The 25,624-nt window shown below is 42.2% G+C and overlaps 1 protein-coding gene across 3 annotated transcripts in view; it reads left to right on the top strand.

Moving 5' to 3' along the window:
• The window catches only part of LOC140729194 (coiled-coil domain-containing protein 171-like), a 417,526-nt gene that overhangs the window by 13,537 nt on the left and 378,365 nt on the right, over positions 1–25,624 (top strand). For all 3 annotated transcript variants that reach the window (XM_073048682.1, XM_073048685.1, XM_073048684.1), the window contains exons 4-5: positions 173–347; positions 8,283–8,473. In XM_073048682.1, the coding sequence (XP_072904783.1) occupies positions 173–347; positions 8,283–8,473 (366 nt within the window). The remainder of the gene's footprint in view (positions 1–172; positions 348–8,282; positions 8,474–25,624) is intronic.

Here is a 25,624-nt window from a genome sequence, read left to right as displayed (position 1 = left end):
TCAGCACATTCTGTGCTTTATGGAAGCATGCTTTTCTTATGCATGTTCTATTGTCCCTGCTTCATATGCCCAACTCTAAGGGTCACTGTTGTTGAATTAAATACTTTGAGAAGAATTGTACTGTGTAATTATATTGATTTAAATCAGTTCAGTTAATGTTTTACTTCCCTAGTGTTCAGCATTTGAAAGTCAAGTTGCTAAGTTGCGAGCTCAGCTGGAAAAAGGAGAGGCAGTGCGACAGACTCTGGAATACGACTTAGCTGTAGCCAAGAAGGAAGCCAATGTGGTGCGATCTACTTCTGAAGAGAGAATAGAAGCTATTCACAAAATACATGCACAATTGAAAGGTACGAGTATGTTTCCAAATGACAATTCTACAGGGAAGTAATCAATTTAATTGCCATCAATTAATTTGAGTGACCTGCTGTACAAACTTCGCAAGTTACCTAAATAATTTTTAAAAATAGTTAAAAATTATATCATCTACACAATTGGACACTGTTTAAATGCGATTACATTTTAAAAAAAGTGGACTTCTGGGATTTTTGGAATGCAAGATGGAAAACACTATTTTGGAAGCTGATGTGCCAGATCAGTCAAACACATAGAAAGTTCAGCATCTTGTGAAATTGAAGAACAGCATGAAATACTAGTGCTAAGAGAAGACGGTAAGGTTGAAAGCTGATAAATTCGAAGGTTTTGCATCCTAGAGTTTTGAAGTAGAAGTTTTAGAGGGATTGGGTGCTCTGCTTGTCATCTGCAATGGTTTCATGAGTTCTGGAATTTTTTCCAGTAGATGAGAAAATAGTTGAGGTGACCTAACTAAACAAGGAAGCAGAAAGTGATAAAATAAGAAATGACCCGGCTATTAATGATGGTCATAGGGCCCATGCTTGGGATCTATATTGAGTGATGTAAAAATAGAATGCCTTTAAAAGATTTAATAGGATTGAGCAGAGTCAATGTGGATTTATAAAGGGGAAATCAGATTTAACTAATCCATTAATTCTTTTCAAAGAGTTAGTATAGATTGGGGGAACTAGTAATTGTTATAGATTTTTAGAAGCATTCCAACTTCCCTATTGGGACTTTGGGAAACAAAATTAAAGCACATGTAATTGGGGGTAACATATTGATGTGGATTGAAATTTTGTTATCAGACAAAATGAGGTAGCATTGTATCCTTTCTTGGCTTGGGGCCTGTGATTAGTGGATATTACAGAGATCAATAGCTTGAAGCTCCAGCTATTTGTCATTTATATCAAATAATGTGGTGGAAAGGATCAAATCACATATTTCCTAGTTTGATGGAATTCAGAGTAGAATGGAAGAGGCTTTGAAGCGATATGGACACATTGAATGGTGGGGGGTTGTGGGGGAACACAGCAGTTGGAAAATACCCGGGAACAGTGTGAACACTACTGAAAAGCATTGTCTATTTCACATTCAGAGGCATGAAACAGGCCCTTAGCCTGTGGATTCTCACCGACTATTGAACATCCATTTAATCTCATCTTATTTCTCTTTCCCACTTTTGCATCAACTCCCACCTACTCCAATTTGCCTGAGAGAGCATTGTTCATGAAAGGCTCTAAGAATAAGCTGGGAAATTAGTGGCTAGTGAGCCTCGTGTCAGTATTGGGTAAATTGTTGGAAGGTATTCTAAGGTACAGTGTACGTAAGTAACACAAAATGCTGGAGGAACTCAGCAGGTCAGGCAGCATCTATGAAAATTAATAAACAGTTGACGTTTCAGTTTGACACTCTTCTTCAGGACTGAGAAGGAAGGGGAAATTACTAGAATTAAAAGGTAGTGGGAGGGGAGGGAGATGAAGCTAGGTGAGTGGGAAAGGTTAGGGGATGGAGAAGAAGGAATTTGATAAGAATGGAAAGTGGACCATAGAAGAAAGGGAAGAAGAAGGGGACCCAGGGGAAGTAATAGGCAGGTGAGAAGAGGTAAAGGTCAGAGTGGGGAATAGAGGAAGGGGGGAGGAGGGACATTTTTTTTTACTGGAAGGGGAGATCAATATTCATGCCATCAGTTTAGAGGCTACCCAGACGGAATACAAGGTGTTGCTCCTCCACTCTGAGGGTGGCCTCGGCATAAGGGGAGGCTATGAACTGACATGTTGGAACGGGAATGGAAATTGAAATATTTGGCCACTGCTTGTGTTCTGCTTGTGGTGGAAAGAATGGAGGTGCTTGACGAAGCAGTTCATCAATTTACAATGGGTCTCACCAATTTAGAGGAGGCCCCATCGGGAGCATAATAGACGACCCCAACAAATTGCCTCACCTGGAGCCCTGAATAGAAATGAGGGAGGAGATGTATGGGCAGGTGTTGCACTTAGGCAGTATGCAGGGATAAACACCGGGAAGAAAGAATGGACTAGGGAATTGCTGAGGGAGTGATCCCTGTGGAAAGTGGAAAGGGGTGGTAGGTAAAGATATGTTTAGTGGAAGGATTCCTTTGGAGATGGTAGAAGTCGCAGAGGACAATGTATTGGGTGCAGGGACTGATGGGGTGGTTGGTAAGAATAAGAGGAACTCTGTCTCTTTGAAGACAGCGGGATGAACACGGATATTCGGGAAATGGAGGAGGTGTGGGTGAGAGCAGCATCAATAGTGGAGGGAAGGAAAACCTGTTCTTTGAAGAAAGTGGACAACTCTGATGTCCTGGAGTGGAAAGCTGCATCCTGGGAACAGATGCGGCGGAGGTGAAAAACTTGAGAAAAGGGAATAGCATTTTTACAATAGCTGTAAGTATTTGGGTCGATAGAGCCTGATTAAACATGGTCTACATAGCTTTGTGAATGATAGGTCGTGTCTAACCAATCTTAAGAGTTTTTCAAGGAAGGTTGATGAAAGAAAGGCAGTGGATGTTGTTTATGTAACTTTAACCCAAAGAGGATGAAGTGTTCTAAAGGCAGGATGACACAACCGTGGCTAAATCATGAGAAAGAGGTGACATTGGGTCAGAAGGTGTTGAGTTATTGTGGATAGAACTAAGGAACTGCAAGACTATAAAGACTGAGGCGATTGTATACAGACTTCCAAATAGTAGTAAGGATATGGTCTACAAATTACAATGGGAGACAGAAAATGCTTGCCAAAAGGGCAATGTTACAACACACACAAAGTGCTGGTGGAACTCAGCAGGCCAGGCAGCATCTATAGGGAGAAGCAGCGTCGACGTTTCGGGCCGAGACCCTTCGTCCACCAGCATTTTGTGTGTGTTGCTTGAATTTCCAGCATCTGCAGATTTCCTCGTGAATGTTACAATAGTCATGGGGGATTTCAATATGCACATAGATAGGTTGGTGCTGCATTCCAAGAGGTGGAACTTCTAGAATGTCTACGAGATGGCTTCTTAAAGCAGCTTGTGGTTGAGCCCACTAGGGGATCAGCTCTTCTGGATTGGGTGTTATGCAATGGACCAGAATTGATTAGAGAGCTGAAGGTAAAATAACCCTTAAGGGAAAGATCATAATATGATCAAATTTACACTGAAATTTGAGAAGGAGAAGCTAAAGTCAGATGCATCAGTACAGCAGAATAAAGGGAATTATAGAGGCACGAGAGAGGGGTTGGCCAGTATTGATTGGGAAAAAAAAACACAAGCAGGGATGACGGCAGAGTAGCAATGGCTGGAATTTCTGGAAGCAATTCAGAAGGAGGGGATATATACATCCAAAGAGGAATAATATTCTAAAGGAAAGATGATACAACCATGGCTAACAAGAGAAGTCAAAGCCAACATAAAAGCCAAAGAGAGAGCATATAATAGAGCAAAAATTAGTGGGAAGTTAGAGGATTGGGAAGCTTTTTAAAAACCAACAGAAGACAACTAAAAAAAGTCCTTTAAGAAGGTAAATTTGGAATACAAAAGTTTCTTCAGATACGTGAAGTGTAAAGGATTGCTGGGAAACGATGCTGAGGAGGTAGTAATAGGAGGACAAAGAGATTGGTGGATGAACTGAGTAAGTATTTTGCATCAGATTTCACGGTGGAAGACACTATTAGCATGCCGGAAGTTTGAGAGTGTCAGGGGTCAGAAGTGTCTGAAGTTGCCATTACTAGGGTGAAGGTCTGAAGGTAGATAAGTCACCTGGACCAGATGGTGTACACCCCAGGGTTCTGAAAGAGGTGGCTGAAGAGATTGTGGAGGCATTAGTAATGATCTTTCAAGAATCACTGGATTCTGGAAGACTAGAGAATTGCAAATATCATTCCAGTCTTTAAGAAGGAGAGAGTTGTAGACCAGTTAGTGTGACCCAGTGGTTGGGAAGATATTGGAGCTGATTGTTTTTGGGGTACTTAGAGGCACATAATAAAATAGGTTTCCTCAAGTGAAAATTTTGCCTGACAAATCTGTTGGAATTCTTTGAGGAAATAACAAGCAGGATAGGCAAAGCAAAATTGGTGAATGTTGTGTACTTGGATTTTCAGAAGGCCTTTGACAAAGCACCATGCATGAGGCTGCTTATCAAGTTAAGAGCCCATGTTATTACAGGAAAGATTCTAACATGGATTAAGCATTGGCTGATTTACAAGAGACACAGACTGGAAATAAAGGGGGCCTTTTCTGGTTGGCTGCTGGTGTTCCACAGGGGTCTGTATTGATACTGCTTTTCAAGGTATATGTCAATGATTTGGATGATGGAATTGATGGCTTTGTGGCCAAGTTTGCAAATGCTATGAAGATGAGTGGAGAGGCAGGTAGTTTTGAGGAAGTAGGGAGACTACAGAGAACTTGGACAGATTAGGAGAATGGGCAAAGAAGTGGACGAAGTGTCGGGAACTATATGGCCATACACTTTGGTAGAAGAAATGAAAGAGAAGAATATTTTCTAAATGGCGAGGAAATTCAAAAATCTGAGGTGCATCTGAGGACTTGGGAGCCCTCATGCAGGATTCCCTGAAGGTTTACTTGCAGGTTGAGTCTGTGGTGAGGAAGGCAAATGTGATGTTAGTAGTCATTTCAAGAGGACTAGAATATAAAAGCAAGGATGTAATGTTGAGACTTTATAAAGCACTGGTGAGGCCTCATTTGGAGTATTGTGAGCAGTTTTGGGCCCCTTATCTTAGAAAAGATGTGCTGAAACTGGAGAGGGTTCAAAGGAGGTTCACAAAAATGATTCCAGGTCTGAAGAACATTTGTTGGCTCTGGGTGTATATTCAATGGAGTTCAGAAGAATGAGGGGTGACTTCATTGAAAGCTAATGAATGGTGAAAGGCCATGATAGAGTGGATGTGGAGAGGATGTTTGCTATGGTGGGAGAGTCTGAGACCAGAGGATACAGCCTCAGAATAGAGGGTGTCCTTTTAGAATGGAGATGAGGAGGTTTTTTTGTAATATAGCCACAGAGTGGTGAAACTTTGAAATTCGTTGCACAGGTGGCTGTGGAGGTAAAGTCATTGGGTATACTTAAGGCAAAGTTGATAGATTGTTGATTAGTCAGGGCACAAAGGGATGCGGAGAGAAGGCAGGAGATTGGGACTGAGAGGGAAATAGATCAGCCAAGATGAACTGGTGGAGAGACTTGATGGGCCAAATGGCCTAATTCTGCTCCTTTATGTTAAATTCTTATGGTCTAATTCACACCACTAGGTTCAGGAAGAGTTGGTATTCCAAGCTCTTGAACCGGAAGGATATCTTCACTGTACTTCACTTGCCCGATCACTGAACTGTTCCCACAACCTATGGACTCACTTACAAGGACTCTTCATCTCATGCTCTCAATAGTTATTGCTTATTTATTTATTATGATTATTATTTCTTTTTTCTCTCTTATAGTATTGCACAGTTGGTTGTCTTTTGCACACTGGTTGTCCACCCTGTTAATGTGGCCTTTCTCTGATTCTACGTTTGTATTGAAATGTGTGTAGGGGAATACTTTCAATCTAATCATAGTCAGAAACAGTTTTAATATCACTGGCATGCCCCATGAAATTTGTTAACTTTGTGACAACAGTACAGCGCAATACATGATAATCTAACTCGTCAATACTGAGTATATCATTTAAACCAATCACAGTGTAAGTTAAAAAAAAAGTATGTGAACCTCTGGGGTAATGCTTTCTATAAAAGGTATTTGGAGTCGGGTGTTCCAATCAATAAGATGAGATTGGAAGTATGGGTGTTGCAGAGATGCCCTATTTTTTTTTTATAAAAAAGGGACACTAAGTCAGATTACTGTCAGAGCCAGCTCTTCTCAAGAAAGATCTGTTTATGCGCACCATACCTCAATCAAAACAACTTTCAAAGAATTTTAGAAGAATTGTAGAGATGCATGAAGCTGGAAAAGGCTACAAACACATTCTTAAAGACCCGAGTGTTCATCACTCCACAGTAAGAGAAATTGCCTACAAATAGAGCAAATTCAGTACTGTTGGTACTCTTCCTAGGAGTGGGTGTCCTGCAAAGATTACACCAAGAGCATAACATGCAACGTTGAAGGAGGTGAAAAAGAACACAAGGGTAACAGCAAAAGACCTTTGGGACAATATTCTGTGGACAGACGAGACAAAAGTAGAACCTTTTAGACAGAAATGCACACTGCTGTGTTTGGAGGAAAAAGGGCATTGCACACCAACAATAAACGCTCATCCTGACTGTGAAGGATGGTGGAAGGATCATCATGGTTTGGAGCTGCTTTGCTACCTCTGGGCCTGGACAGCTTGCAATCATTGAGGGAATAATGAATTCAAAATTGTATCAAGACATTTTACAGGAGAATATCTTTACACCTGAAGCTTAATAGAAGTTGGATGATGCAGTAAAACAATGATTGAAAGCACAAGGGTAAATCTTAACAGAATGGCTTAAAAAGAAGAACATTTGTGGTTTGGAATGACCAAGTCAGAGTCCCAACCTTAATCCAATTGAGATGGTGTTGCATGACCTGAAGAGGGCTGTTCATGTAAGGTATCCCAGAAATATTGATGAACTGAAACAGTTTTGTATGGAGGAATGGTCTAAGATTCTTCCTCGCCATTGTGCAAGTCTGATCAGCAACTACAAGAAAATTTGGTTTAGGTTTTTCTAGCCTGATCTGTGAAAGATTAAACGTGTTCAATAAAGACATGAAAATACAATTGTTTGTGTGTTATTAATTTAGGCAGATTATATTTGTCTACTATTGTGACTTAGATGAAGATCAGACCACATTTTATGAGTAATTAATGCAGAAAACCAGGTAATTGCAAAGAGTTCATGAACTTTTTTTTGCAACTCTGTGTGTGTGTGTGTGTGTGTGTGTGTATATATATATATATAAAATATATACACACACACACACGTCGTGTGGAGAGCATTCTGACTGATTGTGGGGGGCAGGGGTGTGGGGTACTGAACAAGATCGAAGTAAGTTGTAAAATTAGTCAGCTCCATCCTGGGTACTATCCTCTGTCGTATCCAAAACATCTTCAAGGAGCGGTGTCTCAGGAAGGCGGAATCCATTATTAAGGTCCCACACCACCCTGGACATGACCTCGCCTCATTGTTACCATCAGGAAGGGGATACAGAAGCCTGAACAACTTCTTCCCCTCTGTCATCCAATTTTTGAATGGACATTGAACCCATGAACACCATCTCACTTCTTTCTTTATTTCTGCCATTTTGCACTACTTATTTTAACTTAACTATTTAATAGACATATATATATTTACTGTAATCAGTTTTTATCTATATTTATCATGTATTGCATTGTACTGCTGCCACAAAGTTAACAAATCTCATGACATATGCAGGTGATATTAAACCTGATTCTGATTTTGACATTACTTCACTGAAGTCATTGCTTTAGAAATAGGCAACTCATTGCTGTTTGATACCTGTGAATTGTGCAGCAATTGGAAGGATTAATTATGAAATGAGAGCAATTTGTATTTGAATGCCAGTGAACAAACAGAACTTAACCATTCCTTTGTGGTCAAGCCAGGGTATCTTTCTTATTATTTTTCTGCTTCATAATTAGATTACAGAATGACATTGCTAGGATAGATTTACAAGATGATAATGGCATCAATATCTGTGCAGTTCATGGCAAAGAGTTGGCATGTACAGAATATATACAGAAATAGACTTTGTGAAATCTAGATATGATCAACAGATTGAGGTTCCAGACTTTTTAATTGCATCTTTGCATTTGCTTGGTGTTTCTAATAAACAAAATCAGTATGATAATGATGGATTATGTTTTGAAGTTTGCAAGTCTGTGAATCAGTGTCATAGAACTATTTTGGTCAATGAGTGAATTGCTGTTTTTGAAATTGATAGTACGTAACTCAGAACTTCAGCAGAAAGTGGAAAATTTGGAAAAGACCTTACAAGTTTTGCAACAAGCAAGAGAGGATGAGCAAGAGAGATTCCAAAGCGAACAAGAGGATCGAGAAAAGATAATTCAGAACTCAATAACAGAAAATGAACTCCTGATAGCTGAAAGGAATCGAATTGATGCTATCTTGCAGGTACTCTATGATATGTATTTTTTTTCTAATAATGTATGCATCTGTGTTTCTTAACCTTTTATACCTTTACTTTTTTGTGTAGTGTATACTTTCATTAGTTAGTTCAGGCCATCATCCCTACTGGGGCATAGGCTGCCAACAGTAGCTCAACAGAATCCTCTATCCTGGGCCAGATTTTCAAGTTGTCCCTTGGTGTAGCCTGTCTTCTTGGTGTCAGCTGCTAACCCCATGCCCAACCCCTCCACCTTTCGCAGCTGGGCTTGGGATCTTCCATGGCGGTGTTATATATGTTAATGGAAAAAATTTTATGATCTTGCTGTTTGTGTGATGCACTTCATAACTACTGTGATGACTGTGTTTGACGTGTTGTCCTTCAGTTATTTTGGAATAACTTTAACAGAATGTTAATAGGCGATTGGACTCTATTTGAGTATTTACAAAGAATTAATCATGCACTTTGCATCCGGCTTTGTCATCCAGAATTAGCTATGGACAGTAAGTTGTTGGGGAAGTGGGGCGAAAAGTTACTCCTTAGTGCGATGGCATTGAGTGAATTTGTTAGAAAGCGCCGAGTTGGAGACAAATGGAGCAAGAGGCAGGCCTCCGTTGGTCGGGGCTAACCATGGATGTTGTGTCCTAGCTGTCTATGGTCAGTCGGTATGTAAGCCAGGGTAGCATGGTATGGAGAGCAAGCTGTTGCCCATACAGCAGGACCCCCTCCACATAATCGATGAATTCAACGGAATGGTGGAGACCGAGACAGTTTAGCCCCCGTGGCAACAGTTGCCAGTCAGCATTGAACTTGACATAGGATTGACTTAGGGACTCCAGCTCTGGATTTTTCCTTGGGGTTTACACCAGAAGTCTTCCCTATGAGTGGGTATAGACACTGTTACGTATCCCGTAACTGGATCACTTACCAGCAAAGATAGAGAGGTCCACTGAAGTCTGATGGTACCATTTTTAAACGTTTTTATTCATAAAGGGGCACAAAAGGAAGGTTAATACAAACATTCAGATACTATAAGTCGTCAATACTCAATCTAAAGCGCAGGTATAGTAATGATCAATCAGAAATAAGCTCTATCGTTGTCTAGGGGATAATATCTTGTCCATTTGGAAAAATATAACAGTCATTCAAAAGTCGGCAGGCTTCAGCCTTTTGGGAACCGCTGAGTTTCCCATGTTGGAGAGAGAGAGAGAGAGATTGGTGAGGAAAGGAACACTTGCCCAGGTCCTTATGAAGCAAAGCCGTGGAATCAGGAGAGCCGGCTTTCCTGTTGTTAGTTAAAAGCGATTGTCCGTGATTCCAGCCACAGACTCCCGATTCGGAATCTAACGCACGTGACTTCCTTCAAAATGGCTTCCCGTTACGACGGGATCGCTATCGTGTCTCCTTGGTGCGTCTGGAGGGGTCCCCCCCCCCCCAGACCCTCCTTTATACTTCCTCACGGGATCGCAGGTGTCAATCTCTCTCTCAACCAGCCCACTTTGCCCGAGGGCTTTACATGTGGTCTTCATGAGACAATAGCCAGGGTCGCTTTATTCTGCATCCCGGTGGAACGTGGTATTCAGCACGTCTCCCTTTCGCTCCCATTTCCTGTGTCTATTCAGCACGTCTCTCTCTCTCTTGGGTCATTGACCCCCCCCCCCCTTCACTAGGGCTCTTGCGATTCTCGCAAAGGAGGGGGCTGGTATCATAACAACACAAAGCAGCAGAGATCTGAGATCAGAATTTCCTTCTCTTATATAAGCCCCATCTGCCTGAAGCAATTGGTTATAAAGTGCTAATAACTCACCTTGTTTCTTCCATTGTCAGTAGAAATGGTTCGGTCAGGCTCAGAAGCTAAGCCACATGTGAAGGCCAGGATCTGGACTCAATTGTCAGAGACTTTTTGAGACACATGCCATTGGGAGTATTTAATAGGTAATGGGAGCTTATCTTTGCTACCCCTAACCCCCCAACCAGCTATGACAACCTTAAGGAAGCTACAAGTTTACAAACACAAAATGCTGGAGGAATGCAGCATGTCAGACAGATGGAATGGACAAAAATGTTTTTAGTCACTCCTGATGAAGGGTTTCGGCCCGAAACGTCGTCACTACCTCCTCCCATAGATGCTGTCTGGCCTACTGAGTTCTGCCAGCATTTTGTGTTTTTATTTATTTCCAGCATCTGCAGATTCACTCATGTTTTTGGTCAAGTTGCTTCAAGGATAAAGGGGGAGATATCCAGTACAAAAAGGTGGCACAATAGGTGGATTCAGATGAGGAACAAACAACCATAATTCAGAAGGCCAGGCAGCATCTATGTTGAATAATGGACAGTTATCATTTTGAGCTGGGACCTTTCATCTGGACTGAAAGACAGAGGGGAGATAGCCAGTATAAAAAGGTAGAGGGAACCATCAATGATTTGCAATCTCTTATGTCTGTGAGTTAACAAATTTCTGGGTTCTGATGAATTTCATCTAAGGGCCTTCAAGGAAGTGGCTGGTGAGATAGAGATTAGTAAAATCTTCCAAAGTTCCTGTGGTTCTTGAAAGGTTCCATAGGATTGGAATATAATGAATGTAAATTGTTTATTCAGATACGGAGAGAGAAAGTAACAACCGGTTATCTTAATATCTATCATAGAGAAGATGTTAAAAGATGTATTACAGAAAATATTGGAGAAATTATATGGAATGGATTCGTGTACATTTGGAAAGACAGGGACTGATTAAGAGGAATCAACACAGGTTTGTGCTGAGTCATAATTTCTACAAAAATCTGAGATTTTTTTGAAGTTACTAAGAAAATTAATGAAGGCAGCATAGTAGATGTTTTTGCATGGAGATCAATAAGTTTTTTGAATCATGGGAGGCTAGTCCAGAAGATTAGGGCATACGGGATCTGAGTTTCGTTGGTAAATAGATTCAAAATTAGTTTGGTGATTGGAGGCGGTGGAAAATGTTCAAGTAATTTTTTTTTCTCTGATTCCAAGTCTGTAACCAGTGGCACTCTTCATGGATCAGTGATGCAGTTGCTATTGTTTAACGTGTGTATAAATGATTTGGATGAAAATTTAGGTGGACTGATTGGTAAGTATGTCAATGAAACAGAAATTCATGGAATAGAGGATAGTAAAGAAGTTTGTGGCAGAGGGATATAAATTAGTTGTAAAGTTGTATGGAGCAGTGGCAAATGGAATTTAAGTTAAGTGTAAGTTAATGCATTTGGGACATCAAGTCTGAACAGAGTAAATACAATAAAATGGCAGGGAACGCAAAAGCATAGAGGCTTAATGTGCGGATGGACCTGGAGTGCAAGTTCGTAGCTCCCTGATAATTATGACACAGGTGGTTCGGGTGGTGTAGAAGGCAGATTCTTCCATTGGAAGAACTGGTTGATATACTAAGATTTTCAGAAGCATTTGATAAGGTACTGGTCACGAGGTTAAAATCACATGGTGTTGAAGTAATATGTCAAAGTGAGAGAATTTGGATAGGTATATGGTAACCACAGATGTTTTACATGAGTCTTTTTCGGCTTGGTATGATGTAACATAGCAACACAAAATGGGAGTAGGGGCAAGCATAATTTTTAGATGTTTGGAGGAAAGTGTAGGGGGGGATGTCAGATTTTTTTTTTACACAAAGTGGTGAGTGCATAGAATACGCTGACAGGGGTGGTGGTAGAGGCAGATACATTATGGGCATTTAAGAAACTCATAGATCGCCATATGGATGATAGAAAAATGAAGGGTTATGTAGGAGGAAAGGTTTGGATAGATCGTAAAAGTAGGATAAAAGGTCAGCACAACATTGTTGGTTGAAGGGCCTGTACTGTGCTTTAAGTTCTATGCTATGTTTTATGTTTGTTCTTTGCTCCTCAGTGTTCCAAGTGGTTTACCATTCTTGAAGCACCTAATATCATTGTCTTCTATTTTGGTTTATATAGTTTTTGTTGTAAACTTTTGAGGACTGGTATAAATGGCAATTACACAACACTGACAAGGGGAAAATTGAGGAAATTATTTTTTAGTTGAGATGGGAAGTTTTATGTACTGCACACTCCAAAACATTGCCTGAAGCAGAATGACCTCTTCTGATCGTCCTTCATTGGTGGCTTTGCACAGCTGGATGATAGGTAGTACATATATGATATCACATTTGCCAGGTAGCAACAACGCCTCCACATCTTTGGTTCAGGCCAAAGATCCCATTTTGAAATTAACATGAATTATATGGTCACTGGTGACATGCAGATTGCATGTACTGTTACCCTGGTTCCAGCCCTTGGTGATATCATTGATATCAACTTTCAAAGTAGTTACATTAGCAAGTCATTTTTATGGGCAGTGAAGTCTTCTGCTTCCCTCACAGCTCTAGACCCATTATCAAACCCAGTAAGGTTTAAATGTACTGCATGTTTGGGCGGAAGGCAGGAAAATGGGCCTGAGAAGAAAGATGGAGCACCATAATGAAATGGTGGAGCAGACTCGATGGACTAAATGTCCTAATTCTGCTCCTATATCTTATGGTTTTATGGTCTAAGTTGCACTGGCAATCTGCCTCCTGAAATATGTGGGCCCTCTGGAACAAACCCAGCAGCTCTACTGGTTGATATGCACAGCATATTCACAACTAAGACAAAGAAAAGTGTTGGTGTAATAAGGCTGTTCTCTACTTAGACAAGAAACAGACACGCAGATTATTCAATACGTATAATGCAATATGAACAGTAATTATCAAATAGTTCTGTTCATCCGTCCTAGTCATTAGGGGTCTGGCCACTGGTTCCCTGGGCCAGTGGCACTGCTGGCTTAATGTGTGATGTTTTCATTTGCTCTTCATTTAAGAGTCACAGAGCTTCTACAATAGTATAAGTAACTCTAGTTCTTTCCTGGTTTGTGCAACTACAAGAGAGCATGGGTCGATTCATATTTTGGAATCAACAATCTACTGAAGGGCAGCAAGCACTCAGACAACCCTGTGACTTAATGAAGAACAACTGGAAGCTTTTCAAACGTTACAGGTGGCATTGTGTGTTGCACCTGTATTAGGAATCCCTGATACATAGAAACATAGAAAACCTACAGCACAATACAAGCCCTTCAGCCCACCAAGTTGTGCTGAACATGTCCCTACCTTAGAAATTACTAGGCCTACCCATAGCCCTCTATTTTTCTAAGCACCAAGTACCTATTCTGAAAGTCTCTTAAAAGACCCTATCATGTCCGCCTCCACCACCGTTGCCAGCAGCCCATTCCACTCACCACTCTGTGAGTAAAAAAACTTACCCCTGATATCTCCTCTGTACCTACTCCCCAGCACCTTAAACCTGTGCCCTCCTGTGGCAACCATTTCAGCCCTGGGAAAAAGCCTCTGACTATTCACACGATCAATGCCTCTCATCATCTTATACACCTCTATCAGGTCACCTCTCATCCTCCGTTGCTCCAAGGAGAAAAGGCTAAGTTCACTCAACCTGTTTTCATAAGGCATGCTCCCCAATCCAGGCAACATCCTTGTATATCTCTGCACCCTTTCTATGGCTTCCACATCATTCCTGTAGTGAGGCGACCAGAACTGAGCACAGTACTCCCAAGTGAGGTTTGACCAGGGTCCTATATAGCTGCAACATTACCTCTCGGCTCCTAAATTCAATTCCATGATTAATGAAGGCCAAAACACGGTACGCCTTTTTAATCACAGAGTCAACCTGCACAGCTACTTTGAGCGTCCTATGGACTCGGACCCCAAGATCCTTCTGATCCTCCACACTGCCAAGAGTCTTACCATTAATGCTATATTCTGCCATCATATTTGACCTACCAAAATGAACCACCTCACACTTATTTGGGTTGAACTCCATCTGCCACTTTTCATCCCAGTTTTGCATCCTATCAATGTCCCACTGTAACCTCTGACAGCCCTTTACACTATCCACAACACCTCCAACCTTTGTGCCATCAGCAAACTTGCTAACCCATCCCTCCACTTCCTCATCCAGGTCATTTATAAAAATCACGAAGAGTAAGGGTCCCAGAACAGATCCCTAAGGCACACCACTGGTCACCGACCTCCATGCAGAATATGACCCATCTACAACCACTCTTTGCCTTCTGTGGGAAAGCCAGTTCTGGATCCACAAAGCAATGTCCCCTTGTATCCCATGCCTCCTTACTTTCTCAATAAGCCTTTGATGGGGTACCTTATTAAATGCCTTGCTGAAATCCATATACACCACATCTACTGCTCTTCCTTCATCAATGCATTTAGTCATATCTTCAAAAAATTCAGTCAGGCTCGTAAGGCATGACTTGCCCTTGAGAAAGCCACGCTGACTATTCCTAATCATATTATGCCTCTCCAAATGTTCATAAATCCTGCCTCTCAGGATCTTCTCCATCAACTTACCAACCACTGAAGTAAGACTCACTGGTCTATAATTTCCTGGGCTACCTCTACTCCCTTTCATGAATAAAGGAACACAGGTAGACCATTTATCCTGTATGTCAGTGCGAAACATGGTTACATGAAAACAGCATTAACACAAGAATGTGGAGACCTACTGCGTCCTCGCCAGATTCCATGCAGGAAACGTGGCTGCAGGTCTGGGATAAATGTGCATTTGAGGAAACAGGGTTTTAAACACCCAATACTGACTATCTTGCTGGCAATAAAATCTCTGGTGAATAAAATTGATGATCTCAGAGCTAGGGTGCTGAATCAGAGGGACATTAGGACCGTGAGTGTCATTTGTTTCACAGCATCCTGGTTAACCCCTTCTGTTGCAGATGCAGTGATTCAGATCGATTGGTTTACTATACACCAACAGGATAGATCTATAGTGTTTCTCAAAAGCAGAAGTAGAGGTGTATGCCTCAAGATCAACTCTTCTTGGTGCACAAATATATCAGTGCTGTCCCAATTCTGCTCACCAGACCTGAAATATCTTACAGTTAAGTGCCATCCATTTTACCTACCACGGGATTTTTCTGGGATCATTTTGGTAGCGATATACATTCCACATCAGACCAATGTGAATCAGGCATTAGATGACCTGAGCAATGGGATCAACGTGCACAAAACAGCACACCCTAACACCTTCCCCATTGTTTTGGGGGATTTTAACCTGGCCAGTCTGAAACAATTGCTAAGCAATTACCATCGGCAGATCACTTGCAATACCAGAGGAACAAACACACTGGACTTTTGCTCCACCATCAAGAATGCCTACCATGCTATTCCACGCCCTCAGTTCGGGAAGTCTGCTCACCTGACTGTACTTCTACTCCCTGGGTATAGGTTCAGACTGAAGACTGTAGCATCAGTAGTGAGGACAAAGAAGTTATGGACTAGAGAAGCACAGGAGTGCTTACAGGACTGCTTTGAATCGGTGGACTGGTCATTCAGGGATTCATCTTCGAACCTGGATGAGAGTACTGCAGTTGTTACTGACTTCATTAAAACCTGTGTGGATGAGTGTGTACCTACAAAGACTTGCTGTACATTCCCAAACCAAAAGCCATGGATGAACCAGGAGGTACACCGTCTGCTGAAGGAATTCAAATCTGTGGAATTCAAGTCTGGCGATCCAGGTCTGTACCAGAAAACCGGGTATGATTTTTGGAGGGCTATTTCAAGGGCAAAGAGACAATTTTGAAGGAGGATGGAGGCAACATCAGATGTACGACAATTCTGTCAGGGTTTGCAAGACATTACTTCCTACAAAGCAAAACCCAATAGCATGAATGGCAGTGATGCTTCACTACCAGATGAACTCAATGCCTTCTATGCCTACTTTGAAAGGGAGAATATAAATAGAGCTATGAAACATAAAAGCATAGACAATAGGTGCAGGAGTAGGCCATTTGGTCCTTTGAGCCTGCACCGCCATTCATGGCTGATCATCCAACTCAGAACCCTGTACCTGCTTTCTCTCCATACCCCCAATCCCTTTAGCCACAAGGGCCATATCTAACTTCCTCTTAAATATAGCCAATGAACCAGCCTCAACTGTTTCCTGTGGCAGAGAATTCCAAGGATTCACCACTGTCTGTGTGAAGAAGTTTTTCCTCATCTCGGTCCTAAAAGGCTTCCCCCTTTATCCTTAAACTGTGACCCCTCGTTCTGGATTTCCCCAACATCGGGAACAATCTTCCTGTATCTAGCCTGTCCAATCCCTTTAGAATTTTGTACGTTTCAATAAGATCCCCCCTCAATCTTCTAAATTCCAGTGAGTATAAGCCTAGTCGGTCCAGTCTTTCTTCATATGTAAGTCCTGCCATCCCAGGAATCAATCTGCAGAACCCTACAGCACCCGGTGACCCTGTGATCTCTGTTTCAGAGGCCAGTTTTAGATTGCCTGAAAGAGGGTGAACCCTCGCAAGGCGGAAGGTCCCAATGGAGTACCTGGAAAGGCTCTGAAACCTTGTGCCAAACAACTTGCGGGAGTATTCAAGGACATTTTCAACCTCTTACTGCTACGGGTGGAAGTTCCCACTTGCTTCAAAAAGGCAACAATTATATCAGTACCCAAGAAGAATAATGTGAGCTATCTTAATAACTATAGCCCAGTAGCACTCACATCTACAGTGAAGAAATGCTTTGAGAGGTTGTTTATGACTAGACTGAACTCCTGCCTCAACAAGGACCTGGACCTACTGTAATTTGCCTATCGCCACAATAGTCAATGACAGATGCAATCTCAATGGCTCTTTACACGGCTTTAGACCACCTGGACAATATAAACACCTTCGTCAGGATGCTGTTCATCGACTATAGCTCAGCATTTAACACCATCATTCCCACAATCCTGATTGAGAAGTTACAGAACCTGGGCCTCTGTACCTCCCTCTGCAATTGGTTGCTCAGCTTCCAAACCAGAAGATCACAGTCTGTGTGCATTGGTGATAATATCTCCTCCTTGCTGACAGTCAACACTGGTGCACCTCAGGGGTGTGTGCTTAGCCCACTGCTCTACTCTCTCTATACCCATGACTGTGTGGCTAGGCATAGCTCAAATAACATCTATAAGTTTGCTGATGATACAACCATTGTTGGTAGAATCTCAGATGGAAATGAGAGGGCGCACAGGAGCGAGATATGCCAACTAGTGGAATGGTGCCACAGCAACAACCTGGCACTCAATGTCAGTAAGACGAAAGAGCTGATTGTGGACTTCAGGAAGGGTATGACGAAGGAACAAGTACCAATCCTCATAGAGGGATCAGAAGTGGAGAGTGTGAGTAACTTCAAGTTCCTGGTGCCAAGATCACTGAGGATCTAACCTGGTCCCAGCATATTGATGCAGTTATAAAGAAGGCAAGACATCATCTATACTTCATTAGGAGTTTTAAGACATTTGGTATGTCAACAAATACACTCAAAAACTTCTAAAGATGTACCGTAGAGAGCATTCTGACAGGCTGCATCGCTGTCTGGTATGGGCAGGGGGGTTGGGGGGGCTACTGCACAGGACTGAAAGAAGCTGCAGAGGTTTGTAAATCTAGTCAGCCTCATGTTGGGTACTAACCTACAAAGTACCCAGGACATCTTCAGGGAGCAGTGTCCCAGAAAGGCAGCATCCATTATTAAGGACCTCCAGCACCCAGAACATGCCCTTTTCTCACTGTTACCATCAGGTAGGAGATACAGAGGCCTGAAGGCACACACTCAGTGATTCGGGAACAGTTTCTTCCCCTCTGCCATCCAATTTCTAAATGGACTTTGAACCTGTGAGCACTACTTCACTTTTTAAATATATATTATTTCCGCTTTTTGCACAGTTTTTAATCCATTCGATAAATGTATTCTATTATTTATTTATTATTATATTTTTCTTCTTCTACATTATGTATTGCATTGAACTGAGTTAACAAATTAATAAGTTAATAAACCTGATTCTGATTGTGTTGATTAATGTAGCATTGGGAAGGGGTTCGTCTTTATGAGCAGTGCAAACAACCTATCTGGCAGTCATGGCTATTTCTGGCATTGTGCCTGATCAGAGTTTAATTGCTCAATGCCCACACTCAGTACACACTTTACTGACTCCCAAGTAACAGCTCCACAGTGTTCCAAGGGGTTTACTATTCTTGAAGCGCCTAATATCATTGTCTTCTATTTTGTTTTATATAGTTTTTGTTGTAAACTTTTGAGGACTGGTATAACACAACACTGAGAGGGGGAAAGTTGAGGAAATTATTTTTTAGGTGAGATGGGAGGTACTGTATTATTCACTGCACACTCCAAAACATTGCCTAAAGCAGAATGACCTCTTCTGGCCATTTCCTGAAATGCATCCTAAAGCACAGTTGAATGATCAACATTGGACAGGAAAATTGCACTGAGCTTTAATACATCCCTTGTCAGTTATTTTCTGTGTTTTGATATGTGTGAAATTAAGGGATGACTAAATTAATGCAAAAAGTTCTGTAAAGGATCAGATTAAAGATCGAATTAATCTTGACAAAGCAGAGGCTTTAAATTGGACATTCGTAAATTATTTTGTCCTGTCAAGCTCAGTGCCATATCTATCATAATGTTTATGTTCCAGCACATCCTTTTTCTTATTATTGACAGTTTCAGGCATATTAGCTTGTTTTACACTGTCCTAACAAAATTCAAGTTCCAGCTCATTGGATGTGTAATGAAGCAAAGTTATTATTAAGGACCTCAACATGTTTCCTCTTCTATCCCTGAGTAGTCCTACTCTAGCTCCAGTTATCCTCTTCTTCAGGTATGTGTAAAATATCTGCTTTTCAGCTTCCTACCTAGCTCCCTGTATATTTACTTCAGGACCTCATCCCATTTCCTACCAATGTCATTGGTAGCAATATGTATTACAGATTCTGACTGTTCACTCTCCCCCTTTAGTCAAGTCAAGTCACTTTTATTGTCATTTCAACCATAACTGCTGGTACAGTGCATAGTAAAAATGAGACAACGTTTTTCAAGACCATGGTGTTACATGCCACAGTACAAAAAACTAGACTGAACTACATTAAAAAAACAACACAGAGAAAGCTACACTAGACTACAGACCTACACAGGACTGCGTAAAGTACACAAAAACAGTGCAGGCATTACAATAAATAATAAACAGGACAGTAGGGCAAGGTGTCAGTCCAGGCTTCGGGTATTGAGGAGTCTGATAGCTTGGGGGAAGAAACTGTTACATAGTCTGGGCGTGAGAGCCCGAATGCTTCGGAGACTTTTCCCAGATGGCAGGAGGGAGAAGAGATTGTATGAGGGGTGCATGGGGTCCTTCATAATGCTGTTTCCTTTGCGGATGCAGCATGTAGTGTAAATGTCCGTGATGGCAGGAAGAGAGACCCTGATGATCTTCTTAGCTGACCTCACTATCCACTGCAGGGTCTTGCGATCCGAGATGGTGCAATTTCCGAACCAGGCAGTGATGCAGTTGCTCAGGACGCTCTCAATACAACCCCTGTAGAATGTGATGAGGATGGGGGGAGGGAGATGGACTTTCCTCAGCCTTCGCAAAAAGTAGAGATGCTGCTGGGCTTTCTTGCTATGGAACTGGTGTTGAGGGACCAGGTGAGATTCTCCGTCAGGTGAACACCAAGAAATTTGGTGCTCTTTACGATCTCTACCGAGGAGCCGTCAATGTTCAGCGGGGAGTGGTTGCTACGTGCCCTCCTGAAGTCAACAACCATCTCTTGTTTTGTTCACATTAAGAGACAGGTTGTTGGCTCTGCACCAGTCCATTAGCCACTGCACCTCCTCTCTGTAAGCTGACTCGTCGTTCTTGCTGATGAGACCCACCACGGTCGTGTCATCGGCGAACTTGATGATATGGTTCAAGCTGTGTGTTGCAGCACAGTCATGGGTCAGCAGAGTGAACAGCAGTGGACTGAGCACGCATAGTGTGTTATGGGCCCGATCTGAGACGTAACTGATTCTGGCAAATAGGAGTGAACATACCATCTACATGTCTCTTAACTGCCACTGCGTCTCCTGTCAACTCCCTGAACTATTCAGTATTGGGCTTATTATTACCGGCATGTATCATGAAATTCGTGAAACTTGGCAGCAGCAGTACAATGCAATACATGATAATACAGAAAGAAAAAAAAATCAATTACTGTAAATGTTATTGAGTTGTGAGGCCTCCATTGGTCAGAGTTGACCATGGATATTGTGTCTTAGCTGTCTAGATATGAAAGCCTGTGCAGTACAATATGGAGAGCAAGCTGTTGCCCATGTAGGAAGCTACATGTTGCCCCCTCTGATGAACCCAGAGGAACAGCAGAGATCGATACGGTTTGGAACCAGCAGCGTCGCAGGAGTCGCCAGTCAACATTGAACTCAAAGTAGGACTGCTTTAGGGACTCCAGCTCCGGATTTTTCCCCTGAGGTTTACTCCTGAAGGTTTCTCTATGAGTGGGTATAGCGGAATGGCAGTGGAGGTTTTCCTTCTCTTAGATGAGCTGCCAACCACGGCTGAGAAGCCCCATCTGCCCAAAGCGAGTAGTTTTAAGATGCCAGTAACTCGCCTTTGTCCTTTCTCCTGTCGGTAGAAACTGTTCCGCCAGGTTTTGTAGTTAGGCCACACGTGAATCCAGGAGTTGGACTTGGTTGTCAGAGGCTATTTGAGGTGTGTGCCATTGGGAGCATTTAAAGTTAGTGGGAGCCTGTTCCCCGTAACACTCCCAGCTATAACAACATAAGGAACCAATATGTTAAATAAATAGATTAATTTTTGTTCTGCACTATTTTTAACCTAAGAAAAAAAAACTAAGGTTGCGTTCATGGATTCAATGTCCATTTAGGAATCGGATGGCAGCGGGGAAGAAGCTGTTCCTGAATTGCTGAGTGTGTGCCTTTAGGCTTCTGTACCTCCTACCTGACAGTAATAATAGTCTCCCTGAAGAAGGCATGTTCTGGGGGGGTGGGCATCCTTAATGATGGACGTTGCCTTTCTGAGGCACCGTTCCTTGAATATGTCTTGGATATTACAGAAGCTCATATCCAAGATGGAGCTGACTAATTTTATAACTTTTTGTAGCTTCCTTTGGTCCTGTGTAGTAGCCAACCCCCCTCCCCTCCACCCCCCCATACCAGTCAGTGATGCAGCCTGTCAGAATGTTCTCCACGGTATTTCAATAGAAGTTTTAGTGTTTTAAGTGACAAACCAATCTTTTCAAACTCCAAAAGAAATATAGTGGCTCTCTTGCCTTCTTTATAGCTGCTTTGATAATTTCGGACTAGGTTAGATCCTCAGAGATCTTGACACCCAGCAACTTGAAATTCCTCATTCTCTCTGCTTCTTCCTCTTCTGAGGATTGGTTTGTGTTCCATCATCTTACTCTTTCTGAAGTTCGCAATCAATTTTTCGTTTTACTGACATAGAGCGCAAGGTTGTTGCTGTGATACCACTCATCTGGCTGGTGTATCTCACTCCTGTACACCCTCTCATTTCCATCTGAGATTCTACCAACAATGGTTGTATCATCAGTAAATTAAGAGATTACTTTTGAGCTATACCTGCCTACACAGTCATGGGTATTGGGGGAGTAGAACAGTGGGCTAAGCACACACCCCTGAAGTCCCCTATCACCGCTGCACTCCTCTGCTCTCCCCCCGACTTCCCTTCATGAAATTTTATCTATTCAGTGAGTTTCTTCTCAAATTCAGTCAAATTCTTGACCCCATATATTTGGTTTATGTTTTTTATAGGTACTTTAGTTAGCCTGACTTCAGTGGTTAGGAAGATGTTGCGTCCATTATTGAGGATCTGGTTTCAGGCTACTTGGAGGCACATGATAAAATAGGCCTAAGTCAGCATGGTTTCCTTAAGGGAATATCTTGCCCTACAACTCTGTTGAAATAACAGGCAGGATAGACAAAGGAGTTAGTGGATGTTGTTCCCTTGGATTTTCAGAAGGCCTTTAACAAGATGCTGCACGTGAGCATACTTAACAAGATAAGTGTCCATGGTATTATAGGAAAGATAAGAGCTTGGATAGATGAGTCGCTGACTGGCAGGAGGCAAAGAGTGGGATTAAAGGGGACCTTTTCTGGTTTTCTGCCAGTTACTAGTGGTGTTCTGCAGGAGCTGGTGTTGGACTCCTTCGATTATGTTATACAGTATGTCAAGATCTGGATGATGGAATTAATGGCTTCATGGCCAAGTTTGTGGATGATACAATGCCTTGAAAAAGTATTCGGTCCCCACAACAATTTTCACATATTACTCTATCATTTTCTAAACTTAAAATATATTGGAGTAGCATCATGTCAAATTGAAAGAAAAACTCCAAACCTGTCAACAATTTATGAAAAAATAAACCAAAATTGTGAGCCTGAGTAAGTATTCATCCCCTTTGTAATTACTATGCTAACTTTCCTCAGGTGCAGTACTATATATTACCTTACCAGCTTCAGAAAGGGTGCAGAGGAGATTTACCAGGATGCTGCCTGGATTAAAGAGCATGTCTAATGGGGAAAGGGGATAATCATCTGCTTTCAATGGATTCTTATGAATAAATACCCTTTTTCTCTCTAAGGTTCATCAGTATGATAGATTTTCAATAGGCCAAACCAAAATGAAGTCAAAAGAACATTGAAGACAAGTCAGGGACATGGTAATAGAGAAGCACAAATCTGGGGAAGGGTATAAGAACACGTCAAAGGCACTGAACATTCCTCTGAGCTCAAAGGAATTCATTGTGAAAAAAGTGCTAAAAATATGAAACCAAAGCCACACTGCCTGTCAGACTGTCCCTCTAAACTTAGTCACCAGAGAAGAATGGCAGTTGTAAGAAAGGTTACTGTGACATCAACAGTCACTCTGAGTGAGCTGCACATGTCAGTGGCTGCAACTGGAGATGAGTTCATGGCTCTACAATCTCTAAGGTCTTGCACAAAAAGGAGTGTGGCAAGAATGAAGCCCTGGCTAAAAAAAAAAGCATATCACTTCCCACCACCACTTCCCAACCAATCTGGCACAACTTGAGCAACTTTGCAAAGGAGGAATGGGCAAATCTTGCTCCAACACGTTATGCAAAGCTAATGTGTACTTATCCAAAAGACCACTGGCTGTAATCCGCTGCAAGAGTACTGAGCAAAGGGGATGACTACTTCTGAACTGCTGACATTTCAGTTTTGAATTGTTAACATTTCTTGCTTTACAATTTTTCCTGTTATTTGGGCTGTACTGTGGAAAAAGGCGCATGTGTTTCACAGATAAAAATTCTCAGTTAAGGATGAAAATCTCTGGTTGTAAATTTCATTTACATTAACAAAGGGTTGGGGGCTAAATAATAGGCACTGTAGCGTTGAGGAAGTAAGGAGTCTATAGAAGGACTTGGACAGATTAGAAGAATGGGCAAAGAAGCAGCAGATGAAATATAGTGTTGAGAAGTGTATGGTCATGCACTTTGTTAGAAAGAGTAAAGGTGTAGCCTATTTTCTAAACAGGGAGAAAATTCAAAAAATACAAAGGGACTTGGGAGTCTTTGTGCGGAATTCCCTAAAGGTTAACTTGCAGGTTGAGTCAGTGGATAGAGTAGAAAGTGTAATGTTAGCATTAATTTTAAGAGTGCTACAATATAAAAAGGATGTGATGCTGAGACCTTAAGATATTGGTCAGACTGCACTTGGAGTATTGTAAGCAGTTTTGAGCCCCTTATCTAAGAAAGGATATGCTGGCATTGGAGAGGGTCCAGCGGAAATGCATGAAAATGATCCTAGGAATGAAAGGATTAATCTATGAGGAGTGTTTGATGGCTCTGGGCCTGTACTCACTGGAGTTCAGAAGAATGAGAGGACATCTCCTTAAAACGTATTCTTAAATCTAGTTATCACTGGTTGCTGTTCATAATGGCCTACATGAACTTGGTATTTATTCTGCAGCAGAGGTTGCAATGCATTCTGTGAGTTATCAGTATTTTTGTGAGGTGGGGTGAATCTTCATACCACACTGTTTCAATCTCATCTGTGGCCCAGCTCTTCTGCTACCCCTCTGTATGAGCAGCTGCTTCCAGTCAGTTCTGGTAGTCTTGATGTGGAGTCAGCTGATAAATACGGGCATCCATTGAGCCCTCTGTGTTGGGACTTTGCTCTAGTTTTCTGCATCATGTGTCAGCCTTGGATACTCTGGAGGGTTTGGACAGTCAGAGGAACGCAAAGTGTATCTCATTTTGTGTGATGTATTTAAGTACTATGTTCTTCCCTGGCCAGTGATTCATACGTTGCCTGCAACAGCTGTCTCTCCCAGATGTAATGAGAACGTGTACTCTGGCACTTCTTCTGGTCGTTGGGTGACAGTCCGAGGGGGGAAAGCAAAGGAGAGTAGACAGGTAGTGCAGAGCACCCCTGTAGCCATTCCCCTGAATAATAAGTTTATCGTCCTGGTTGCTGTTGGTGAGGACAACCGACCAGGTGTGAGCCACGGTGGCAGGGCCTCTGGCACTGAGTCTGACCCTGTGGTGCAGAAGGATGGGACGGAGAAGAGGAGAGCTGTCGTCATTGGAGACTCTATAGTCAGGGGTGCAGACAGGAGATTTTGTGGATGTGAGAAGGAAACCCGCATGGTTTGTTGCCTCCCGGGTGCCAGGGTCCGGGATGTCTCTGACCGGGTGCATGACATCCTGGTACGAGAAGGAAAGCAACCAGAAGTCGTGATACATGTTGGGACCAACGACATAGGCAGGAAGAGGGATAAGGTCCTGAAGTGTGAGTTTCAGGAACTAGGCAGAAGGCTGAAGAACAGGACCTCAAGGGTGGCGTTCTCAGGATTGCTGCCAGTTCTACGTGATAGTGATGGTAAGAATTGGAGGAGATGGCAGTTGAATACGTGGCTGAGGAGTTGGTGCAGGGGGCAGGGTTTTAGATTTTTGGACCATTGGGATCTCTTCTGGGGAAGGTGGGTCCTGTACAGATTGGATGGGTTGCACCTGAACTCGAGGGGGAAGCAATATCCTTGCTGGTAGGTTTGCTAGCATGGTTCGGGAGGGTTTAAACTAATTTGCAAGGGGGATGGGACCCAGAGCGATAGAGCAGTGAAAGAAGTGCATGGAGTATTGCCAGATTTAACATATAGAGAGGCTTTGAGGAAAGAGCAGCAGAATAAAGGGTATAAAGGTAGTAAGGTAGAAGGGCTAAAGTGTGTGTGCTTCAATGCAAGAAGCAT

The sequence above is a fragment of the Hemitrygon akajei genome, chromosome 6 (genome assembly GCF_048418815.1).
Source record: "Hemitrygon akajei chromosome 6, sHemAka1.3, whole genome shotgun sequence".
In the NCBI taxonomy this organism is placed as follows: Eukaryota; Metazoa; Chordata; class Chondrichthyes; order Myliobatiformes; family Dasyatidae; genus Hemitrygon; species Hemitrygon akajei.
This window is presented reverse-complemented; position numbering and strand designations above follow the sequence as displayed.